General features: G+C 44.0%; 1 protein-coding gene across 2 annotated transcripts in view; it reads right to left on the bottom strand.

Annotated features, from left to right (window-relative positions):
- cdk6 (cyclin-dependent kinase 6) overlaps positions 1-24,710 on the bottom strand; it is a 94,716-nt gene that overhangs the window by 57,082 nt on the left and 12,924 nt on the right. For both annotated transcript variants that reach the window (XM_021572661.2, XM_021572659.2), the window contains exons 3-4: positions 17,669-17,804; positions 10,188-10,355 (exon numbers count right to left, since the gene is read on the bottom strand). In XM_021572661.2, coding sequence (XP_021428336.1) covers positions 10,188-10,355; positions 17,669-17,804 — 304 coding nt within the window. The remainder of the gene's footprint in view (positions 1-10,187; positions 10,356-17,668; positions 17,805-24,710) is intronic.

The following is a 24,710-nucleotide window of genomic DNA, read 5'->3' as shown; positions in this document are numbered from 1 at the left end:
TTAAGGTTTGGGATAGAGTTAAACATTAAGTTTAGGCGTTCATTCTGAATGGTTAAGATAAGGGTTAAGGTTTGGGATAGGTTTAAACATTAAGTTTAGGCGTTCATTCTGAATGGTTAAGATAAGGGTTAAGGTTTGGGATAGAGTTAAACATTAAGTTTAGGTGTTCATTCTGAATGGTTAAGTTAAGGGTTAAGGTTTGGGATAGGTTTCAACATTAAGTTTAGGCATTCATTCTGAATGGTTAAGATAAGGTTTAAGGTTTGGGATAGAGTTAAACATTAAGTTTAGGCGTTCATTCTGAATGGTTAAGTTAAGGGTTAAGGTTTGGGATAGAGTTAAACATTAAGATTAGGCGTTCATTCTGAATGGTTAAGATAAGGGTTAAGGTTTGGGATAGAGTTAAACATTAAGTTTAGGCGTTCATTCTGAATGGTTAAGTTAAGGGTTAAGGTTTGGGATAGAGTTAAACATTAAGTTTAGGCGTTCATTCTGAATGGTTAAGTTAAGGTTTGGGATAGAGTTAAACCCTAAGTTTAGGCGTTCATTCTGAATGGTTAAGATAAGGGTTAAGGTTTGGGATAGAGTTAAACATTAAGTTTAGGCGTTCATTCTGAATGGTTAAGATAAGGGTTAAGGTTTGGGATAGGTTTAAACATTAAGTTTAGGCGTTCATTCTGAATGGTTAAGATAAGGGTTAAGGTTTGGGATAGAGTTAAACATTAAGTTTAGGTGTTCATTCTGAATGGTTAAGTTAAGGGTTAAGGTTTGGGATAGGTTTCAACATTAAGTTTAGGCATTCATTCTGAATGGTTAAGATAAGGTTTAAGGTTTGGGATAGAGTTAAACATTAAGTTTAGGCGTTCATTCTGAATGGTTAAGTTAAGGGTTAAGGTTTGGGATAGAGTTAAACATTAAGTTTAGGCGTTAATTCTGAATGGTTAAGATAAGGGTTAAGGTTTGGGATAGAGTTAAACATTAAGTTTAGGCGTTCATTCTGAATGGTTAAGTTAAGGGTTAAGGTTTGGGATAGAGTTAAACATTAAGTTTAGGCGTTCATTCTGAATGGTTAAGTTAAGGTTTGGGATAGAGTTAAACCCTAAGTTTAGGCATTCATTCTGAATGGTTAAGATAAGGGTTAAGGTTTGGGATAGAGTTAAACATTAAGTTTAGCCGTTCATTCTGAATGGTTAAGTTAAGGGTTAAGGTTTGGGATAGAGTTAAACATTAAGTTTAGGCATTCATTCTGAATGGTTAAGATAAGGTTTGGGATAGAGTTAAACATTAAGTTTAGGCATTCACTCTGAATGGTTAAGATAAGGGTTAAGGTTTGGGATAGAGTTAAACATTAAGTTTAGGCGTTCATTCTGAATGGTTAAGTTAAGGGTTAAGGTTTGGGATAGAGTTAAACATTAAGTTTAGGCGTTCATTCTGAATGGTTAAGTTAAGGGTTAAGGTTTGGGATAGAGTTAAACATTAAGTTTAGGCATTCATTCTGAATGGTTAAGTTAAGGGTTAAGGTTTGGGATAGAGTTAAACATTATGTTTAGGCGTTCATTCTGAATGGTTAAGTTAAGGTTTGGGATAGAGTTAAACATTAAGTTTAGGCGTTCATTCTGAATGGTTAAGTTAAGGGTTAAGGTTTGGGATAGAGTTAAACATTAAGTTTATGTGTTCATTCTGAATGGTTAAGATAAGGGTTAAGGTTTGGGATAGGTTTAAACATTAAGTTTAGGCGTTCACTCTGAATGGTTAAGTTAAGGGTTAAGGTTTGGGATAGAGTTAAACATTAAGTTTAGGCATTCATTCTGAATGGTTAAGATAAGGGTTAAGGTTTGGGATAGAGTTTAACCCTAAGTTTAGGTGTTCATTCTGAATGGTTAAGATAAGGGTTAAGGTTTGGGATAGAGTTAAACATTAAGTTTAGGCGTTCATTCTGAATGGTTAAGTGCTACCTTGTCCCGGAACCTGCTGTTTTCAACTCTCTCTCTCTACCGCACCTGCTGTCTCTAACTCTGAATGATCGGCTAAGAAAAGCCAACTGACATTATCCTGTTGCACCCTCTACAACCACTGTGATTAATATTATTTGACCCTGCTGATTATCTATAAATGTTTGAAAATCTTGGCCATGTACTCTTATAATCTCCAACCGGTACAGCCAGAAGAGGACTGGCCACCCCTCAGAGCCTGGTTCCTCTCTAGGTTTCTTCCTAGGTTCCTACCTTTCTAGGGAGTTTTTCCTAGCCACCGTGCTTCTACATCTGCATTGCTTGCTGTTTGGGGTTTTAGGCTGGGTTTCTGTACAGCACTTTGTGTCACGTTCTGACCATCGTTTGTGTGTGTTTTCCTTGTTTTAGTGTTGGTCAGGACGTGAACTGGGTGGGCATTCTATGTTGGATGTCTTGTTTGTCTATTTCTATGTCTGGCCTGATATGGTTCTCAATCAGAGGCAGGTGTTAGTCATTGTCTCTGATTGGGAACCATATTTAGGTAGCCTGGGTTTCACTGTGTGTTTGTGGGTGATTGTTCCTGTCTATGTGTTTTTCACCAGATAGGCTGTTTTAGGTTTTCGTTACGTTCATTCACGTTCTTTATTTTTGTAGTGTTTGCATTGATTTGTGTTTTACGTTTGTTCACAATAAACATGGATCGTAATCTACACGCCGCATTTTGGTCCGACTCTCCTTCTCATAAAGAAAACCGTTACTGAATCACCCACCACAAAAGGACCAAGCAGCGTGTCAACAGGCAGGAGCAGCGCGAGGAGACGCGCAATAAGGATTTCTGGACATGGGAGGAAATCCTCGACGGGAGAGGACCCTGGGCTAAACCAGGGGAGTGTAGCCGCCCAAAGGTGCAGCAGGAGAAGAGGCAACAGGAGCAGCCCAAAGAGGAGGTATGGACATGGGAGGACGAATTAGAAGGAAGAGGACCCTGGGCTCAGCCAGGAGAATATCGCCGCCCCAAAGAAGAACTGGAGGCGGCGAAAGCGGAGAGGCGCAGATATGAGGAGGCAGCACGACGTAGCGGATGGAAGCCTGAGAGGCAGCCCCAAAAATTTATTGGGGGGGGGCTAACAGGGAGTATGGCTACGCCAGGTAGGAGACCTGGGCAGACTCCCTGTGCTTACCGGGGGGCTAGAGAGACTGGACAGGCACCGTGTTATGCAGTGGTGCGCACGGTGTCTCCAGTGCGGGTGCATAGCCCGGTGCGGTATATTCCAGCTCCGCGTGTCGGCCGGGCTAGATTGAGCGTCGAGCCTAATGCCATGAAGCCGGCTCTACGCAGCTGGTCCCCAGTGCGTCTCCTTGGGCCGGCTTACATGGCACCAGCCTTGCGCTCGGTGTCTCCGGTTCGCCTGCATAGCCCAGTGCGGGCTATTCCACCTCGCCGCACTGGCAGGGCGACCGTGAGCATTCAACCAGGTAAGGTTGGGCAGGCTCGGTGCTCAAGAGCTCCAGTGCACCTGCACGGTCCGGTTTTTCCAGTACCACCTCCACACCCCAGCCCTCCGGTAGCAGCTCCCCGCACCAGGCTTCCTGTGCGTGTCCTCGGCCCAGTACCACCAGTGCCAGCACCACGCATCAGGCCTACAGTGCGCCTCGCCTGTCCAGCGCTGCCAGAGCCTCCCTCCTCTTCAGCGCTGTCGGAGTCTCCCGCCTGTTTAGCGCTGTCAGAGCTTTCCGCCTCTACAGCGCTGCCGGAGTCTCCCGCCTGTTCGGAACTGCCAGTCTGCAAGGAGCTGCCAGTCTGCAAGGAGCTGCCAGTCTGCAAGGAGCTGCCAGTCTGTAAGGAGCTGCCAGTCTGTAAGGAGCTGCCAGTCTGTAAGGAGCTGCCAGTCTGTAAGGAGCTGCCAGTCTGCAAGGAGCTGCCAGTCTGCATAGAGCTGCCAGTCTGCAAGGAGCCGCCAGAGCTGCCTTTCTGCAGGATGCCGCCAAAGCTGCCAGTCTGCAAGGAGCCGCCAGAGCTGCCAGTCTGCAAGGAGCCGCCAGAGCTGCCAGTTAGCATGGAGCAGCCAGAGCTGCCAGTCAGCATGGAGCAGCCAGGGCCGCCAGTCAGCATGGAGCAGCCAGGGCCGCCAGTCAGCATGGAGCAGCCAGGGCCGCCAGTCAGCATGGAGCAGTCAGTCAGCATGGAGCAGCCGGAGCAGCCAGTCAGCATGGAGCAGCCAGTCAGCATGGAGCAGCCAGAGCTGCCAGTCAGCATGGAGCAGCCAGTCAGCATGGAGCAGCCAGAGCTGCCAGTCAGCATGGAGCAGCCAGTCAGCACGGAGCAGCCAGAGCTGTCAGTCAACCAGACTCTTCCAGATCTGCCAGTCGACCAGACTCTTCCAGATCTGCCAGTCGACCAGACTCTTCCAGATCTGCCAGTCGACCAGACTCTTCCAGATCTGCCAGTCGACCAGACTCTTCCAGATCTGCCAGTCGACCAGACTCTTCCAGATCTGCCAGTCGACCAGACTCTTCCAGATCCGCCAGTCGACCAGACTCTTCCAGATCCGCCAGTCGACCAGAATCTTCCAGATCCGCCAGTCGACCAGACTCTTCCAGATCCGCCAGTCGACCAGACTCTTCCGGATCCGCCAGTCGACCAGACTTTTCCGGATCCGCCAGTCGACCAGACTCTTCCAGAACCGCCAGCCAGCCAGGATCTGCCGGATCCAACCACCTGCCTGAGCTTCCTCTCAGTGCTGAGCTTCCTCTCAGTGCTGAGCTTCCTCTCAGTGCTGAGCTACCCATCAGTCCCGAGCTACCTCTGTCCCGAGCTGCCCCTCTGTCCCGAGCGGTCTTTAAGGAGGGTAACCTATCTAGGGACGCTAAGGAGGTGGACTAAAACTGTTATGGAGTGGGGTCCACGTCCAGCGCCAGAGCCGCCACCGCGGACAGATGCCCACCCACACCCTCCCCCATAGGTTTAAGTTGTGCGTCCGGAGTCCGCACCTTGGAGGGGGGGTACTGTCACGTTCTGACCATCGTTTGTGTGTGTTTTCCTTGTTTTAGTGTTGGTCAGGACGTGAACTGGGTGGGCATTCTATGTTGGATGTCTTGTTTGTCTATTTCTATGTCTGGCCTGATATGGTTCTCAATCAGAGGCAGGTGTTAGTCATTGTCTCTGATTGGGAACCATATTTAGGTAGCCTGGGTTTCACTGTGTGTTTGTGGGTGATTGTTCCTGTCTATGTGTTTTTCACCAGATAGGCTGTTTTAGGTTTTCGTTACGTTCATTCACGTTCTTTATTTTTGTAGTGTTTGCATTGATTCGTGTTTTACGTTTGTTCACAATAAACATGGATCGTAATCTACACGCCGCATTTTGGTCCGACTCTCCTTCTTATAAAGAAAACCGTTACACTTTGTGACATCGGCTGATGTAAAAAGGGCTTTATAAATCAAATTTGATTGATTGATTTGATTAAGTTAAGGGTTAAGGTTTGGGATAGAGTTAAAGATTAAGTTTAGGCATCCATTTTGAATGGTTAAGTTATGGGTTAAGGTTTGGGATAGAGTTAAACATTATGTTAAGGTGTTCATTCTGAATGGTTAAGTTAAGGGTTAAGGTTTGGGATAGGGTTAAAACAACAAGTGTCTACCACTGGGATTGAACATGTGACCTTCAGATCTGAAGTCACAGACCAACACCCATCCGCCACCCCTGTCCAGGTAATATTGCTCACTGTTTTCCCTAGTGGGTAATTTTGAAGGCCTTTCCCGACGTCCTCAAGACACTTTCAAAGTCAACTTGGAGCGATCTGGCTGTGCAAGACAGTCCCACTTCAAAGCCTTGATGAAAGGAAGGAGGAGGGGATCTCTGACTCAATCTCTCTGTCCCCCATAGCTCCCTCCCTCTTTATCCATTTCATCCTTGTCACGTCCACTTCACTTCAGGGATTCTCTTCGGCCGTTCCTTTCGTTCTCACTTTACACCACATCCTTTACTGTTCTTCTCTCTTGCCTGCCGACTGGTGCCCTTTCAGTGCCTGCTACATCACATTAGCCACTTTTCATCTGTGTCTCAGGAGAGCCTTCTCTCTCTCTCTCTGTCCTTCTGTGGACTCATGTACCAATGTTTTATAGTCTCCCTTTCACCTCCCACTCAGGATACTTCTCTTCTCATTGGTCGACCAGCTCAGTAAAACAGTCTGTATTCCAAATAACACCCTATTCACTATAGGTCTATAGTGCAATATGGGCCTTATCAGCTCTGGTCAACGGTAGTGCACTATAAGGGGAATAGGGAGCCATTTGGGACGCAGCCCACACATACACAAGTGGACGTTCACCCAATTGGTTAAAAAAAAGAGTGCACTAAACGACAGAAAAAGAGGATAAGAAAATGAGATAAAGATGGACAGAGAGAGGGAAGGAGAGAAGAAGGGAGGAGGTGAAAGAGAGAGAGATGAGGTTTTCAGAGTAAGGGCCTGAATTCAGTCGTTTGTACCAGGTGAACGTATTTTGTTTTGGAGTGGGCTGAGGTAGATAAGGAGTCTATAAAATGATGCTTTACATTGGGAAGTAACACACAGTCTCAATAACCTGTTATTGAATCTATTATCTAAATACCTGATATCAAAAGGAAGAATAGCCTCACTGGGAATGTACCGCACACAGTCCAACTCCCAATACATAACTTGACTGTCATTTACAGTAAATACCTGATATCAAAAGGAAGAATAGCCTCACGGGGAATGTACCGCACACAGTCCAACTCCCAATACATAACTTGACTATCTGTCATCTACAGTAAATACCTGATATCAAAAGGAAGAATAGCCTCACGGGGAATGTACCGCACACAGTCCAACTCCCAATACATAACTTGACTATCTGTCATCTACAGTAAATACCTGATATCAAAAGGAAGAATAGCCTCACGGGGAATGTACCGCACACAGTCCAACTCCCAATACATAACTTGACTATCTGTCATCTACAGTAAATACCTGATATCAAAAGGAAGAATAGCCTCACGGGGAATGTACCGCACACAGTCCAACTCCCAATACATAACTTGACTATCTGTCATCTACAGTAAATACCTGATATCAAAAGGAAGAATAGCCTCACGGGGAATGTACCGCACACAGTCCAACTCCCAATACATAACTTGACTATCTGTCATCTACAGTAAATACCTGATATCAAAAGGAAGAATAGCCTCACGGGGAATGTACCGCACACAGTCCAACTCCCAATACATAACTTGACTATCTGTCATCTACAGTAAATACCTGATATCAAAAGGAAGAATAGCCTCACGGGGAATGTACCGCACACAGTCCAACTCCCAATACATAACTTGACTATCTGTCATCTACAGTAAATACCTGATATCAAAAGGAAGAATAGCCTCACGGGGAATGTACCGCACACAGTCCAACTCCCAATACATAACTTGACTATCTGTCATCTACAGTAAATACCTGATATCAAAAGGAAGAATAGCCTCACGGGGAATGTACCGCACACAGTCCAACTCCCAATACATAACTTGACTATCTGTCATCTACAGTAAATACCTGATATCAAAAGGAAGAATAGCCTCACGGGGAATGTACCGCACACAGTCCAACTCCCAATACATAACTTGACTATCTGTCATCTACAGTAAATACCTGATATCAAAAGGAAGAATAGCCTCACGGGGAATGTACCGCACACAGTCCAACTCCCAATACATAACTTGACTATCTGTCATCTACAGTAAATACCTGATAATAAAGAGTAGTCTGGCTTAATCAGATGTATCCTGATTGAGACTATGGAGTCTGGCTAGTGAAACTGTAGGAAGAGGAATCAGTCTGGCTAGTGAAACTGTAGGAAGAGGAATCAGTCTGGCTAGTGAAACTGTAGGAAGAGGAATCAGTCTGGCTAGTGAAACTGTAGGAAGAGGAATCAGTCTGGCTAGTGAAACTGTAGGAAGAGGAATCAGTCTGGCTAGTGAAACTGTAGGAAAAGGAATCAGTCTGGCTAGTGAAACTGTAGGAAAAGGAATCAGTCTGGCTAGTGAAACTGTAGGAAAAGGAATCAGTCTGGCTAGTGAAACTGTAGGAAAAGGAATCAGTCTGGCTATACATTATGTAGCAGTATGTGAAATACCTTCAGGTTTTGGTTTGCCCTGTAAACCTGGAATAGTCCCAAAAGTGCCAACTGAGGAAAAAAAATGTTTTTTAAGTATGTGAACTATGTATTTGACATGATATAGTCTATTCTATACCATAACATTAAACAGCAACTTTTTGGGGGTTGTCATAAAAACGGAGCACAGTGTGTGTACTGGTATAAAAGAGATAATCCACTCTAAAAATTAAATGTGACGTGTACGTCATCAAGACAAGGTTCTATTCACTGGATATAGGGAATAACAAACTCTCACATTTCATAATGCTTTTAAAACAATTACCTGCAGTCCAGATTGCCAAATAAGCCAATAGATGGTACGAGCAAACTTCTCCAGAACAAATCCATCTGTCTATATCATCACAACACAGTATATATTTTGTTTAAATGTCCCCAAAGTGCAGAGTGCGCCATCACATTAATATCCTTTCTTCCTTCAACTACCATGGCGCAAAACTGTGTTCTCCTCTCCCTGCTTGCAGGCTCGCAGGGCCCTTGAGCGTTGCCATTGCAACCTGATTCACACAGCTTTGTGCTAGAAACGCAATCTATACTACCAGGTTGAACATGGTGATATTGTAACTCCTAAACTGATAGTGAAGTTTGTTTTAGGGATTTACAACTAGCTAACTACTTCACATGCTGATATTGACTTTGGTATTATTTGCTTGTAGTTATGTTTTCTTGATAGCTACCTAGCGAGCTAAACAGCTTTTCTAGAGAGAGCATTGCATTGTGGGTAGTCAAATTTTCACATATTGCTTACTAACTTATTATAACGACAAAATGCTATATTGTGGCTTTGGGACAAGTCTCTGAATGTCCTTGAGTGGCCCAGACAGAGCACAGACTTGAACCCGATCAAACATTTCTGGAGAGACCTGAAAATAGCTGTGTAGCAACGCTCCCCATCCAACCTGACAGAGCTTGAGAGGATCTGCAAAAAATAATGGGAGAAACTCTCCAAATACAGGTGTGCCAAGCTTGTAGCGTCATATCCAAGAAGACTCAAGGACGTAATCGCTTCCAAAAGGTGCTTCAACAAAGTATTGAGCAAAGGGTCTGAATACTTATGTAAATGTTATATTTTTAAAACATTTGCAAACATTTCTAAAATCCTGTTTTTGCTTTGTCAATATGGAGTGTTGACTGATGCTCATATCTCCGCCCTAACAATGGGAGTCATTGTCCCAAAGGCGGAAAGGCAGAAGCTAGGTCCAAAATAAGCCCATAGAAACACATTGGGTTTATATTGGACATATTTTTTTGGGAGTGAAACCTCTCGCTTTGCAGCCTCCTCTCTGGTGTGGGGCAGACATGGAGAGGGAGAGAAGAGAGGAACGCGCTATTGAGACAGATAAAGAGCATTTGCTTTGCGAGGTACAGTATCTCTACCTGAAAATACATGATCTAATCTAAGTGATTGATAGGTGGTATTCAGTAGTCATAAAAGTATGCCTTATTTACTTTGAAGAACTACTAAAACGGTGAATTTGTCAGACAACATAGGCAACAGCTCTATAGAGATGAGATAATGACTTGGAATGAAATAATAAAGTCATCATATAAAACAAATATATAATATACAAAACAACTGAAATATTTGATTAAAGTAATGTGAATAAACGATGGTTAATATGTGATAAGCAGTAATGTGCTGTCACTATTACATGTTTTATTCATAACGCATAGCGCATTTCATGTTAAAAAATATATTGAACCAAAACTGAAAACTGTGATTATTAAAAAAAAAAAAATGTTTTAACTGAAACCGAATCAACCTCAAAAAGCTCTAATCGCTCAGCACTAATATCCTGGTCAGGCATAGTCTCTACTCAGTACATAATCTATATTGGCTGATATAAGAGTTTATGTTCTAGTTTATAACAGTAAGGTTCTCACTACAGAGGTCAGTTCCATCTGAAATGTGTATATCATCTGTGTTATAACAGTTTATAACAGGTTTATAACAGTAAGGTTCTCGCCACAGAGGTCAGTTCCATCTGAAATGTGTATATCATCTGTGTTATAACAGTTTATAACAGGTTTATAACAGTAAGGTCTCACCACAGAGGTCAGGGCCATCTGAAAGCTGTATATCCTGGCGAGGCCAAAATCGGCCAGTTTGATCTGTCCTCCACTGGTGACCAAAATGTTCTGGGGTTTCAGGTCCCGGTGAACCACACGGTGTGAGTGCAGGAAGTCCAGTCCCTGCAGCAGCTGGTACATCATATCCTGTTAGGACAACACACATGGGCACTCAGACAGAGTCTTAACAGGTACAACTACTACATTCGTCAAAATACAAAGTACTCTAGCAGTGAACACCATTTCCGTGCATTTAGGGCCCATAATGCAACTCTTCAGAAAATGGACGTGGCTTCACAACGTTTTCAGATTTGAAGAAAATGGCGGAAAATATGCAGCCGAAGTCTGACGAGAGAGCATACACATTCATTGCTTTAACTAATTATGACAAACGTTAAGAAAATGTTGAGCAATGTAATTTAACAATTTGTTAGCTTCGCTAGCCTTACGAACTGCATAGCATTTCATTACAGTAGTAGCTTGTATGCACCATATGTTAGCTAGCTGCCTAACGTTAGTTGGCTACTAATACTTCAAACTTGCCAGTATATTAACTATATGCTATCTAACTAAACAACCCAACGTTTATTGACTTGATATTTCACCTAATTCTTAGCTTAGCTAAGTGGTATAGTCTTTGTGCGTTCTCAATGGACATTGTTACAGAAGTCGTAAAACGTCTTGCTCGTCATTTGCTAGCTATGCTAACAAGCTAGCAAGAAGTTGAAAAGCAACAGTATCAAATTCCGGTAGACACATCGAAGCACTAGTACACTCAACTACAAGGATGAGTATGTTAGTATGGGTATTCGAAAACAGCTACAGTCTTAACAGGTACAACATGACGCATGGACACAGACAGTCTTAACAGGTATAACATGACACAGACACAGTCTTAACGGGTAAAACATGACGCATGGACACAGACAGTCTTAACAGGTACACTCAACTACAAGGATAAGTATGTTAGTATGGGTATTCGAAAACAGCTACAGTCTTAACAGGTATAACATGACACAGACACAGTCTTAACGGGTAAAACATGACGCATGGACACAGACAGTCTTAACAGGTATAACATGACACAGACACAGCCTTAACGGGTATAACATGACACATGGACACAGTCTTAACGGGTAAAACATGACGCATGGACACAGACAGTCCTAACAGGTATAACATGACACATGGACACAGACAGTCTTAACAGGTATAACATGACACAGACACAGCCTTAACGGGTATAACATGACACATGGACACAGTCTTAACGGGTAAAACATGACACATGGACACAGACAGTCTTAACAGGTATAACATGACACATGGACACAGACAGTCTTAACAGGTATAACATGACACATGGACACAGACAGTCTTAACAGGTATAACATGACACATGGACACAGACAGTCTTAACAGGTATAACATGACACATGGACACAGACACAGTCTTAACAGGTATAACATGACACATGGACACAGTCTTAACGGGTAAAACATGACACATGGACACAGACAGTCTTAACAGGTATAACATGACACAGACACAGTCTTAACAGGTATAACATGACGCATGGACACAGACAGTCTTAACAGGTATAACATGACACATGGACACAGTCTTAACGGGTAAAACATGACACATGGACACAGACAGTCTTAACAGGTATAACATGACACAGACACAGTCTTAACGGGTAAAACATGACACATGGACACAGACAGTCTTAACAGGTATAACATGACACATGGACACAGACAGTCTTAACAGGTATAACATGACACATGGACACAGACACAGTCTTAACAGGTATAACATGACACATGGACACAGACACAGTCTTAACAGGTATAACATGACACATGGACACAGACACAGTCTTAACAGGTATAACATGACACATGGACACAGACACAGTCTTAACAGGTATAACATGACACATGGACACAGACACAGTCTTAACAGGTATAACATGACACATGGACACAGACACAGTCTTAACAGGTATAACATGACACATGGACACAGACACAGTCTTAACAGGTATAACATGACACATGGACACAGACACAGTCTTAACAGGTATAACATGACACATGGACACAGACACAGTCTTAACAGGTATAACATGACACATGGACACAGACACAGTCTTAACAGGTATAACATGACACATGGACACAGACACAGTCTTAACAGGTATAACATGACACATGGACACAGACACAGTCTTAACAGGTATAATATGACACATGGACACAGACACAGTCTTAACAGGTTCAACAACACACATGGACACAGACACAGTCTTAACAGGTATAACATGACACATGGACACAGACACAGTCTTAACAGGTATAACATGACACATGGACACAGACAGTCTTAACAGGTATAACATGACACATGGACACAGACACAGTCTTAACAGGTATAACATGACACATGGACACAGACACAGTCTTAACGGGTATAACATGACACATGGACACAGACACAGTCTTAACAGGTATAACATGACACATGGACACAGACAGTCTTAACAGGTATAACATGACACATGGACACAGACACAGTCTTAACAGGTATAACATGACACATGGACACAGACAGTCTTAACAGGTATAACATGACACATGGACACAGACACAGTCTTAACAGGTATAACATGACACATGGACACAGACAGTCTTAACAGGTATAACATGACACATGGACACAGACACAGTCTTAACAGGTATAACAACACACATGGACACTGACAGTTTGTCATGATTTTACGGATACAAGACACATGGACACTGAAAAAAGACACCTGATATCCTTGACATAGAGGGTTCAAAAGTACTAAAACAAAAGGTGATTTTTAAAATCTGTGTTTTGGTTGCTGCACATTGGTGTTGGATGGTTCCCCCAATACTAATGCAGTTTGTTATCTTCATCATCATGTGTGTACAGTATGCACATCACTGTAATCTGTAAGGTAACGATAGTAAGAAACATCGTTTATTTCTCTTCTAAATCAGCCAACGTGTCTCAGAACACTGAAAACCTAAATGAAAAGTCCCACAGAGTGAAGTGAAGTCACTGAGGCCTTGCATGCGGTGCAGCGGCTTGTCGACGAGGAAGAAAAGAGAACGTATCCCTTTAAATCCCAAGTGTGGCAGATGGTGATAACTGACACAAATTGTGGAGGGAGAGCAGAGCAGGAAATACACGTTGCTGTGAGGGTGTAGTTCTGATCTTTGGGCCCTGGTCCAAAAGTAGTGCACTACATAGGGAATAGGGTGCCGTTTGGGTACACCCTTGATCTGTTGGTGGTGGGCCTGTCTCTGCCTCCCTCCCTCTCTTCCTGCATCTGGCTGGACTGGAGCTGAGGTGGATTGTTCATTGAAGATCCACTCTTTCTAGCTGCAGCCAGGAACGGCCCCACAGTGGCCCTAATGCCCACAAGCACTCAATCCAGGGAGAGAGAAATAAAGTTAAAACGAGAGAGAAAGAAAGAGTCTGAGAGGAGGGCTAAACTGATGGAAGAGTCTGAGAGGAGGGCTAAACTGAAGGAAGTGTCTGAGATGAGGGCTAAACTGAAGAAAGAGTCTGAGAGGAGGGCTAAACTGAAGAAAGAGTCTGAGAGGAGGTCTAAACTGAAGAAAGAGTCTGAGAGGAGGGCTAAACTGAAGAAAGAGTCTGAGAGGAGGGCTAAACTGAAGGAAGAGTCTGAGAGGAGGGCTAAACTGAAAGGGCTCAACGGCCCACTCTATGGTGGAACTTGCACAACAACATAAGGACTGAACTGATGGTGATAGCGGAGGTGGGGGCTGTTTGAGTGATAGAGACAGAGAGATGGGGGAAGATTAAAAAAGAAACACAGAGAAAGAAAAAGAGAGTGGGAGAGAGAGTCCCTCTTTCTGTCTCGACATGAATCGGCCTACTGCTGGGGTTGCAGCAGGCAGCGGTGCCCCCCCCTCCCCGAAACCCGTCGCCAAGACCTCACAAGTGACATGGACCTGGGCCTGGGGAGGGGCTCCATTCTCTGACCCTAGCAGCTGGTGAGTGATTAAAAGAGGTGAAACAATGGTCTGCACACTCAAGCAGAAAACATTTTCAAACGGGCGGGGCTGACCAGGGCTAAGGGGAGGGGACAGGAGCCTCTGCACGGAATAGAGAACAGACAGGGCAGAGGGAATGTGTGTGTGTCTGTGTGTGTCTGTGTGTGTGCACGTGCGGTGTGTGTGTGTGTGCGGTGTGTGTGTGTGCGGTGTGTGTGTGCGGTGTGTGTGTGCATGCGTAAGCAGTGTGTATGAGGGTCCCTTGCGCAGGTCACCCAGAGAGCGTAAACAGGCCTTCTTTTTTTGCATCTCCGTCCACCCGTAACCTAGGAGGCCAACAGACAGCGGCAGAGGCAGTTATTTAGGGAGTTGATACAATGGCATCACCCCCATGAGTTCCTCTCTGTTTGCTTTAAATGGCCATTTGCGACATGTTTCCTTTCAACAGCATTTCCTACAAAACCCCAATTATCTCAGAAGTGTGACTTGAGGACAAACATACAAACAACAAGGCCCCCATGGTGCTTCATCTCCCCTCCCTGCTTCTGTTCATTCCTATAACAGTCATTCAGTAGTAGATGATACAGGTGGAGATGAATGACAAGCCGTTGCTTGTCAAGAGTTAATAGATTTTAGTTGTTAATAACAATGAATAGTTTGTAGGGCTGGGGATAATGTCAAACTATCAAACTGACATTAATATCTATTCTCCAGTCTGCAGATGGTATGAGAAAACACCTGACCTGTTGCCACCCAATGTGACAGGAGGTGACACAGAGCAACGAGTTGCCCAACACCCTAACTGTCTATGACAGCACCTCGACCAGAGATAGCTAGCTAGGAAACACAAGGCAAGCGACACCCAAGAATAAAAATTAAAAAGTAGCCTAGAGAAAAAGCAGTGAAAACATGGCATCCCCTAGTGCAGTCCCTGTTGTCATGCTAATAAGCAAGACGCAGTCATATTGTTTTTTGTAACCGTGTCACAATACAGGACATCTGCCAGTTTCATCAACCAGGCTTTTATAGGGCCTGGAGACGGGGAAGGACGGGGGATCTGGGGGTGGAGGAGGGGGTAGAGGGGCACGAAGCCCAGCGTTAGCCCAGCGTTAGGTTGGGGGAGACTGCGGGACAGAGACCGGCTGCTTCATGTCCTTCCAGCTCATTTGATTCCCGGAGCCTCTTTGATCAATTACCATACGGTGGGTCTTACTGTAGGTCTGAAAGGGGGCAGTTGGGGGTGGGGGTCTGCAATCTGGTGTCCTCTGGTCTGGAGGAGTGTTACTGTGCAGTGTCCACTGTCATGGAAATAAAAGGGACGGTGCCACTGTCATCTTGTACTTGATCGTTTTCCATTGTCCCTCATCGCTCAAGCTGCTGTTTGGATGTTGAAAATTAAAATGAAATGAAATCAAATTTTATTTGTCACATACAAATGGTGAGCAGATGTTAATGTGAGTGTAGCGAAATGCTTGTGCTTCTAGTTCCGACAGTGCAGTAATAACCAACGAGTAATCTAACCTAACAATTTCATAATGGTTGCTGTGGATACGACATCGCCGATGCACTTGCTAATAAACTCACTCACCGAATCAGCGTATTCTTCAATGTTGTTGTTTGACGCAACGCGGAACATATCCCAGTCCACGTGATCGAAGCAATCTTGAAGTGTGGAATAAGATTGGTCGGACCAGCGTTGAACAGACCTGAGCGCGGGAGCTACCTGTTTTAGTCTCTGTCTATAGGCAGGGAGCAACAAAATGGAGTCGTGGTCAGCTTTTCCGAAAGGAAATGGAATGTGATCTCTCTCCCGCTCAAAAAGTGGTCTTCCATGCTTGCTTTCAAATCAAATCAAATCAGATTAGTCACATGCGCCGAATACAACAAGTGTAGACATTACAGTGTAATGCTTACTTACGAGCCCCTAACTGACAGTGCAGTTTCAAAAAATACGGATAAGAATAAGAGATAAAAGTAACAAGTAATTAAAGAGCAGCAGTAAAAAAATAACAATATATACAGGGGGGTGCCGGTACAGAGTCAATGTGCGGGGGCACCGGTTAGTTGAGGTAGTATGAACAGTTGAAATCAGAAGTTTACATATGCTTAGGTTGGAATCATTAAAACTCGTTTTTCAACCACTCCACAAGTTTCTTGTTAACAAACTACAGTTTTGGCAAGTCGGTTAGGACATCTACTTTGTGCATTACAGAAGTCATTTTTCCAACAATTGTTTTCAGACAGATTATGGGTCTTCCAAATGGACAATGACCCCAAGCCCAAGCCCTGACCTCAATCCTATAGAAAATGTGTGGGCAGAACTGAAAAAGCATGTGCGAGCAAGGAGGCCTACAAACCTGACTCAGTTACACCAGCTCTGTCAGGATGAATGGGCGAAAATTCACCCAATTTATTGTGGGAAGCTTGTGGAAGACTACCTGAAACACTTGACCCAAGTTAAACAATTTAAAGGCAATTCTACCAAATACTAATTGAGTGTATGTAAACTTCTGACCCACTGGAAATGTGATGAAAGAAATAAAAGCTGAACTAAATCATTCTCTCTACTATTATTCTGGCATTTCACATTCTTAAAATAAAGTGGTGATCCTAACTGACCTAAGACAGGGAATTTTTACTAGGGTTAAAAGCCAGGAATTGTGAAAAACTGAGTTTAAATGTATTTGGCTAAGGTGAGGTTAATAAATAGAGAGAGACTAACTGTCGAGAGGGAAAGAGGTTGCCAACACTTCCGCTTCCTACCATTTGCAGATACTGGGTATGTGTTTCAAATGGCACCCTATTCCCTACATAGTGCATAGGCCCTGGTCAAAAGTAGTGCACTATACAGTGTATATGGAATAGGATGACATTTCAGATGCACCCCAGCAAATAACTGGATTACTTCCGGATTAGTCTGATAGTCAGGATGATTTATGGTTTGTTAGTGTGTTTGGCCCTGAAGGCAATTCTTTAGCCTACAGGAAAGGGAGGTTGGACACACGATGAGACACTGCACATAAAGAAATGCCTTCTGTCAGTGTCACCTAGTTCTGTCAATCTATATGATTACACACACTCACAGACGCACACACACACACACAAATAAAACACACACACAACGTCTCCTCCTTTAGATACAGAGTGAAGTGAGGGACCAGAATGAAAATAGAAAAGCCGAGGCCCTCTAATTAGGACCCAATATGCCACATGTGCTGCCCTTCAAAAAGCCTGAATGCTGTCTGATGTTTGGGAGTTCCATCCTCGGTTCCTGTCTGGGCCAGGAAGAAATATTCTCAGGATACTTTGCAAAAACAAGGTCCACATATTCATAGACCTTACGAATACAGTAGGGCATTTTCAATTTAGTGTGAACTTACTAAGAAGTTGCCCCTAGACAGACTCACTTTGATAGTTTCAGGTGGCACCCCAGGATCAGGTGCTTTCTCCAGGTACGTGGTCAGGTCCTGGTCAACGTGCTCAAAGACCAGGGTCAGCTTGGTCTCGCGGTCGGTCCGAGACACAGTACACACATCGAACAGTCTGCAGAGAGAGAGAGGCAGAGTGAATACTGCTGCTTAGCATTGTTAATGTCAGTCAGATATCATGGTAACACTTATATAAAATGATCTATAAAGGGTTTGTAAAATAGAATCTATTTGTAAATAGAGGTTATAAAGTAATCCGTCTTTAATTTAAGAGGAATAACTAAGTATTTTCATGTAAAACCACCATCTATGACAAACCATATTTTCCCATCTAAACTGGCTTCTGAAATATAGATAGACACTTGATAGGATCCCTAGCATAATTCAATACCTGAGAGAGATCTAATCTATTTCAACAATCTAGCTTCAGTTAGGGGGGGGGGGGGGGGGGGGGATTTATTCATATGGTTCTAAAATGAACTTAGCCTTACAATGCTTTTGGGAAACCAGGCCCAGACTAGTTTTCCTGACAGTTTTGAAAGAATGCAAGCAATGCTTTCACATACTGGGCCTTGTTAGCTAAACGAAAGGAACCGATCTGAAATTCCTTACTCGTGACTGATGGACATTTTGGCAACATGATCTCCTAGCCCTTATTCCAGTATGTGTGCAATAGCGGACTACACAGTACAGTAACCACAATAGGATCCGCTGAGAGTTGAACACCTTGACAGAGTGATTGATTTGGCATTCTCCTTATTAAAAACATGCAACTGTAACCGGCCAGGCTGATATTGATTACTGCATTGTTGGGTTTAGAGTTTGCAAGAAAGGTATTTCACTGTACTTGTGCACGTGACATTAAAACTTGAAACTTGAATCCAGGTCTCCTTCATGCCACAAGACCCCTTAGTCCACTGAGCTAAAGCCTAGGCAATATATCTGGGAGCAAACGCAAACTCTTCAGGTCTCAGACAAGGTTACACATCAAGCAGGCATATACTATATGTACAAACGTATGTGGACACCCTTTCAAATTAGTGGATTCTGCTATTTCAGCCAAACCTGTTGCAAACAGGTGTATAAAAATAGAGCACACCGCCATGCAATCTCCATAGACAAACATTGACAGTAGAATGGCTTTACTGAAGTGCTCAGTGACTTTCAACGGGGCGCCGTCATCGGATGCCACCTTTCCAAGTCAGTTTGTCGAATTTTTGCCCTGTTAGAGCTGCCCCGGTCAACTGTAAGTACTGTTATTGTGAAGTGGAAACGTTGAGGAACAACAACGGCTCAGTGGCAAAGTAGAAGTTCTGTCCTCGGTTGCAAAACTCACTACTGAGTTCCAAACTGCCTCTGGAAACAACGTCAGCACAATAACTGTTCGTTGGCAGTTTCATAAAATGGGTTTCCATGGCCGAGCAGCCGCACACAAGCCTATGAACACCATGCACAATGCCAAGCGTCGGCTGGTGTGGTGTAAAACTCGCCGCCATTGGACTCTGGAGCAGTGGAAAGCATTCTCTGGAGTGATGAATCACGCTTCACCATTTGGCAGTCCAACGGACTAATCTGGGTTTGGAGGATGCCAGGAGAATGCAACCTGCCCCAATACATATTGCCAACAGTAAAGTTTGGTGGAGGAGGAATAATGGTCTTGGGCTGTTTTTCATGGTTCAGGCTAGGCCCCTTAGTTCCAGTGAAGTGAAATCTTAATGTTACAGCATACAATGACATTCCAGATGATTCTGTGTTTCCAACTTTGTGGCAACAGTTTGGGGAAAGGCCCTTTCCTGTTTCAGCATGACAATGCCCCCAGGCACAAAGCGAGATACATAGAAAAATGGTTTGTCGATATCGGTGTGGAAGAGCTTGACTGGCCCACACAGAGCCCTGACCTCAAACCCATCGAAACCTTTGGGATGAATTGGAACACCGACTGCGAGCTAGGCCTAATCGCCCAACATCAGTGCCCGACCTCACTAATGCTCTTGAGGCTGAATGGAAGCAAGTCCCCGCAGCAATGTTCCAACATCTAGTGGAAAGCCTTCCAAGAAGAGTGGAGGCTGTTACAGCAGCAAAGAGGAGACCAATTCCATATTAATGCCCATGATTTGGAATGAGATGTTCTACGAGCACGTGTCCACATACTTTTGGTCATGTTGTGTAGTTCCGACCCATTTCCGTTAGGCATGTTCAGCCTCTTGCCCAGTAAATCTATCCTTTAGCCTCCTGCCTACTAACCCTATCCTTTAGCCTCCTGCCCACTAACCCTATCCTTTAGCCTCCTGCTCACTAACCCTATCCTTTAGCCTCCTGCCCAGTAACCCTGTCCTTTAGCCTCCTGTCCAGTAACCCTATCCTTTAGCCTCCTGCTCACTAACCCTATCCTTTAGCCTCCTGCCCAGTAACCCTGTCCTTTAGCCTCCTGTCCAGTAACCCTATCCTTTAGCCTCCTGTCCAGTAACCCTATCCTTTAGCCTCCTGCCCAGTAACCCTATCCTTTAGCCTCCTGCCCAGTAACCGTATCCTTTAGCCTCCTGCCCAGTAACCCTATCCTTTAGCCTCCTGCCCAGTAACCCTATCCTTTAGCCTACTGCCCACTAACCCTATCCTTTAGCCTACTGCCCACTAACCCTATCCTTTAGCCTCCTGCTAACTAACCCTATCCTTTAGCCTCCTGCCCACCAACCCTATCCTTTAGCCTACTGCCCACTAACCCTATCCTTTAGCCTACTGCCCACTAACCCCATCCTTTAGCCTACTGCCCACTAACCCTATCATTTAGCCTACTGCCCACTAACCCTATCCTTTAGCCTCCTGCTAACTAACCCTATCCTTCAGCCTCCTGCCCACCAACCCTATCCTTTAGCCTACTGCCCACTAACCCTATCCTTTAGCCTACTGCCCACTAACCCTATCCTTTAGCCTACTGCCCACTAACCCTATCCTTTAGCCTCCTGCCCACTAACCCTATCCTTTAGCCTCCTGCCCACTAACCCCATCCTTTAGCCTCCTGCCCACTAACCCTGTCCTTTAGCCTCCTGCCCACTAACCCTATCATTTAGCCTCCTGCTCACTAGCCCTATTCTTTAGCCTCCTGCTCACTAGCCCTATCCTTTAGCCTCCTGCTCACTAGCCCTATCCTTTAGCCTCCTGCTCACTAACCCTATCCTTTAGCCTCCTGCTCACTAATCCTATCATTTAGCCTCCTGCTAACTAACCATTTAATTTAGCCTCCTGCTCACTAATCCTATCCTTTAGCCTCCATCCTGACAACACCAATAATAATGTTATAGCTACATTATATCTATTTTAAGAGGGAAACCCTTGGCGACTCCTGAGCATCCAACACAATACATCAACATTGTGGGTGTATTTTTACTAGGTGACAAACCGAGCCCAAACATACAGATTATTTGGGCAGTTGTGCCATGGGGAAGCGTTGGTGAAAGCCTAGAGAAGACGTCCAGTGTCAACCTCAAAGTGCCGAGGACGACGACAAAGATTCCTTCAGGAGCACCAGGGCAACGCGTGATGCGTCATGGCAACTGAAGCAGTCTGGACTGCCCATGACCGACCCCTAGATGTGGTTGAGCAGCATCTCTCACCATGGCAACCAATCCGTGTGTGTGACAAGAACGTGAATGGAATTTATCCACTCACTGACATCGCTCTATCATTGTTTCAATGACACTATGGGGCCGATAAGGTCCGTATCCCACATATATTTTATGCAGTAATTCTTAGATTTAATAAAAAATGTGTCACATTTACAGTGGAATCCGTATTTCAATAGCTTCAAATATTTCGAAAGAGTCAATGGGTCTGTAGTAATAACAGTAAAATTGCAGTTGATGTCTGTGTAATCTCTGTGAATTGTCTTGAAGTGAAGCATGGGAAAGCTGCTCCACCTGGTTGTCCTTTTCTTTTCCCCTTGTAGCCTAAAGGGAATATGCACTGTGCCACACCCCCTGTTAACAAAGGCTTGTAAATCCTGCACTGAGGATTCAAGGTATTATTGCCATACGCCCATGATGTCACAGAACGAGCGAGCCACCCTGTTGGAAACTTGGGGTTAAACGCCCCTCAGAACCGTGATTGTTCCACTACAATGCAGCCTCTCGCCAGACACTGAACATTTGGGATGACTAATGGGCGTCATTCTTAAACATCCAGGGGTTGGCTGGCCTGTAGTTACACAGTAGGTCCAGAATGCACCCTGCTCAGTGCTCGCTCTCTCCCGCGCTGTTTAGCTTTACAGAGAGACCAGACCAGATGCCCTTTGGTGTGGATTTGAGCTTGGGCTAACGTATAGGAACCAGAATTTTACAGAATGGGAGAAATTAACATACCACAAAGTATAGGGAGTAAGGACATATTTTGTGTCATCATTTAAATCTGTCGAACCTTCGATGTGTGGAATCTCTATGAAGAACATATTAATTTATTCAGCTGAAGAGAATAATAGAGGCTGTAGTGTGACAAACAGCGCTTAGAATAACATTTGTACAGTATTATTAAAAAGTTTAATACAAAAGAACTCAATCTCTCATTATAAGCAATGGCAAGGTTAGACCTTGAGCTGGGCCGGTAAATGACGTGGTTTCTCTGCGGAACTCAACTGACCTCCAAATTGGACCATGGGAGAATACAGCTGCAAAGCATAACAACCCCTGTATGTTGTCTTGTGGCCTGGAGGACTAAAAACAACACATCTTATATGTAGACTACTGGAATGGGGGCAAAATCAGCCCAATACAGTATCTCTTAGTGTGACTCGATGCACAAAATGGTTCTTTCTTATCATTCCCAACTGCAGTTCATTGACTTCCCAACAGCAGTTCATTGACTTCCCAACAGCAGTTCATTGACTTTTCTGTGAAATTCCACTCTAACCAGCGATGGGGGTGACTTTACCCATGACTTATTTAGGTTGATTAATCTGGTGAACAGATATCACCCAAGAATGTCTATCACAGGTGCTGCACACAAAGAAACCTTCCAGACGCACCAAGCTGTATTAAACATAATGAACAGTCGGCACTATAGTATCACCAGGATCAAAATGGGGTTTATAGTTGTACATCACAAAACAACAACTTTTCCAAAGGTCAATAAGGCAACTCCATAACCCGCTGCAAGGCATTATGCAGTAATTTGTTGGTTGCAATGTGGTCCCAGAGCATTTTTTTTATCTTTAAATGTGAAAGACTCCATTTAGTATAATATATTATGTTTCGTATGGTATGTACTCATTTGTGGATGTCCATCACCTATTTCGTCTGATACTGTATGTTAGGAATTACAATTTCTATTATATGTTGCGAATTTGCAAAATGTACAATATGTTACTAATTTGCTAAATGTACAATATGTTACAAACTCTAGCTAGGTGGCTAGGGAAAGGGGAATACCTAGTCAATTGTACAACTGAATGCATTCAACTGAAATGTGTCTTCCGCATTTAACCCAAATTCAGAGGTGTGGTGGGCTGCCTTAATTGACATCCACGTCTTCGGCGCCTGGGAAAGTGGTTTAACTGTTCATGTGCAGAATGACAGATTTTTACCTTGACAGCTCAGGGATTTGAGCCAGCAACCTTTAAATTACTGACCCAACACTGTAACCACTAGGCTACCTGCTGCCCTATGTCTAGATGGCTTACATTAGCTCGCTAACGTTAGCTAGGGTTAGGGTTAAGGTTAAGTTTAGCAGTTAGGTTAACCCCAAGAGTCGATGTCCGCACCCCGCATAAATCGAATTAGTATAATACAAAAATCTCCATACAAATCTGTCAGTTTAAGACAGAAATATCTGTTTTGCATTGTGATGCGTATCAATCTACCGCATCCGCCATTGTCGCACTTCCTCATCTGCAGTGGAAGGTGACAGAGCTAGACCAGGAGGCATCCCGAAAATCGCTCTTCCGACAAAATTGTCTGTAGCGTCTGAACGGTTTGGCCTACAAACTATTGTGACCCCTCTACGGAAAGATCACGAACACGATGGTGTTCTCTGTTTGCTCTACGACCCCCACAAGTGGGACTCATCTGAAGTCGGTACAGCCGATCTGCCAACTTCTGTCTGTAGGTTCCCAACAGTTTAGGATACACATTAATATGACCCCTCTGCAGAAATATGAGACTCTCACGAACACGTACATGCCAGTTTTGCTCTAGGACAACCACGGGCCTCACAAGACTTGTCTAAAGCAAACGTTATTTATACATCTGTCAGCAATGGGTGTGGCTGAAATAGTCCACTAATAATAAACTAATTTGAAGGGGTGTCCACAAACGTTTTATATATATAATGTATTTACAGTATATAGACTGTTTAGTGCCAAAAATATGGGGTTACAAAAATTTACAAATAAAAAAGACTAACTTTCCTGATCTTTCTTATATCGCTCAGCTATAGGACAAACGCTTCAGAAGAAACTTCCTACAGATGTTTTTTTTGGGGGGGACTAGCTATCGTTCCATGTAGTGAATTTGTTATTCAATGCGTTTGTATGGGCTAATAGCAGTAAGGACAAAAATATTTTTTTCATCAAATATTTTTTTTTATACTTCAAGGGGTCTTAAAATTCTTGATCAAATAGTTAATGATCCTTGGTATGACCTTCTTAAAACAATTCCATATAGTTTAGTAGAACCCACCCGCATCCCAACCCACCCCCGGCTTAAAACTATTCTATATAGTTTAGTAGAACCCACCCGCATCCCACCACACCCCCTACTCCGGCTTAAAACTATTCCATATAGTTTAGTAGAACCCACCCACATCCCAACCCACCTCCTACTCCGGCTTAAAACTATTCCATATAGTTTAGTAGAACCCACCCGCATCCCAACCCACCTCCTACTCCGGCTTAAAACTATTCCATATAGTTTAGTAGAACCCACCCACATCCCAACCCACCCCCTACTCCGGCTTAGAACTATTCCATATAGTTTAGTAGAACCCACCCACATCCCAACCCACCTCCTACTCCGGCTTAAAACTATTCCATATA

This window comes from Oncorhynchus mykiss, chromosome 18 (assembly GCF_013265735.2).
Source record: "Oncorhynchus mykiss isolate Arlee chromosome 18, USDA_OmykA_1.1, whole genome shotgun sequence".
Taxonomy (NCBI): Eukaryota; Metazoa; Chordata; class Actinopteri; order Salmoniformes; family Salmonidae; genus Oncorhynchus; species Oncorhynchus mykiss.
The sequence above is the reverse complement of the archived record's forward strand: the minus strand, read 5'-3'. Positions and strand labels throughout refer to the sequence as shown.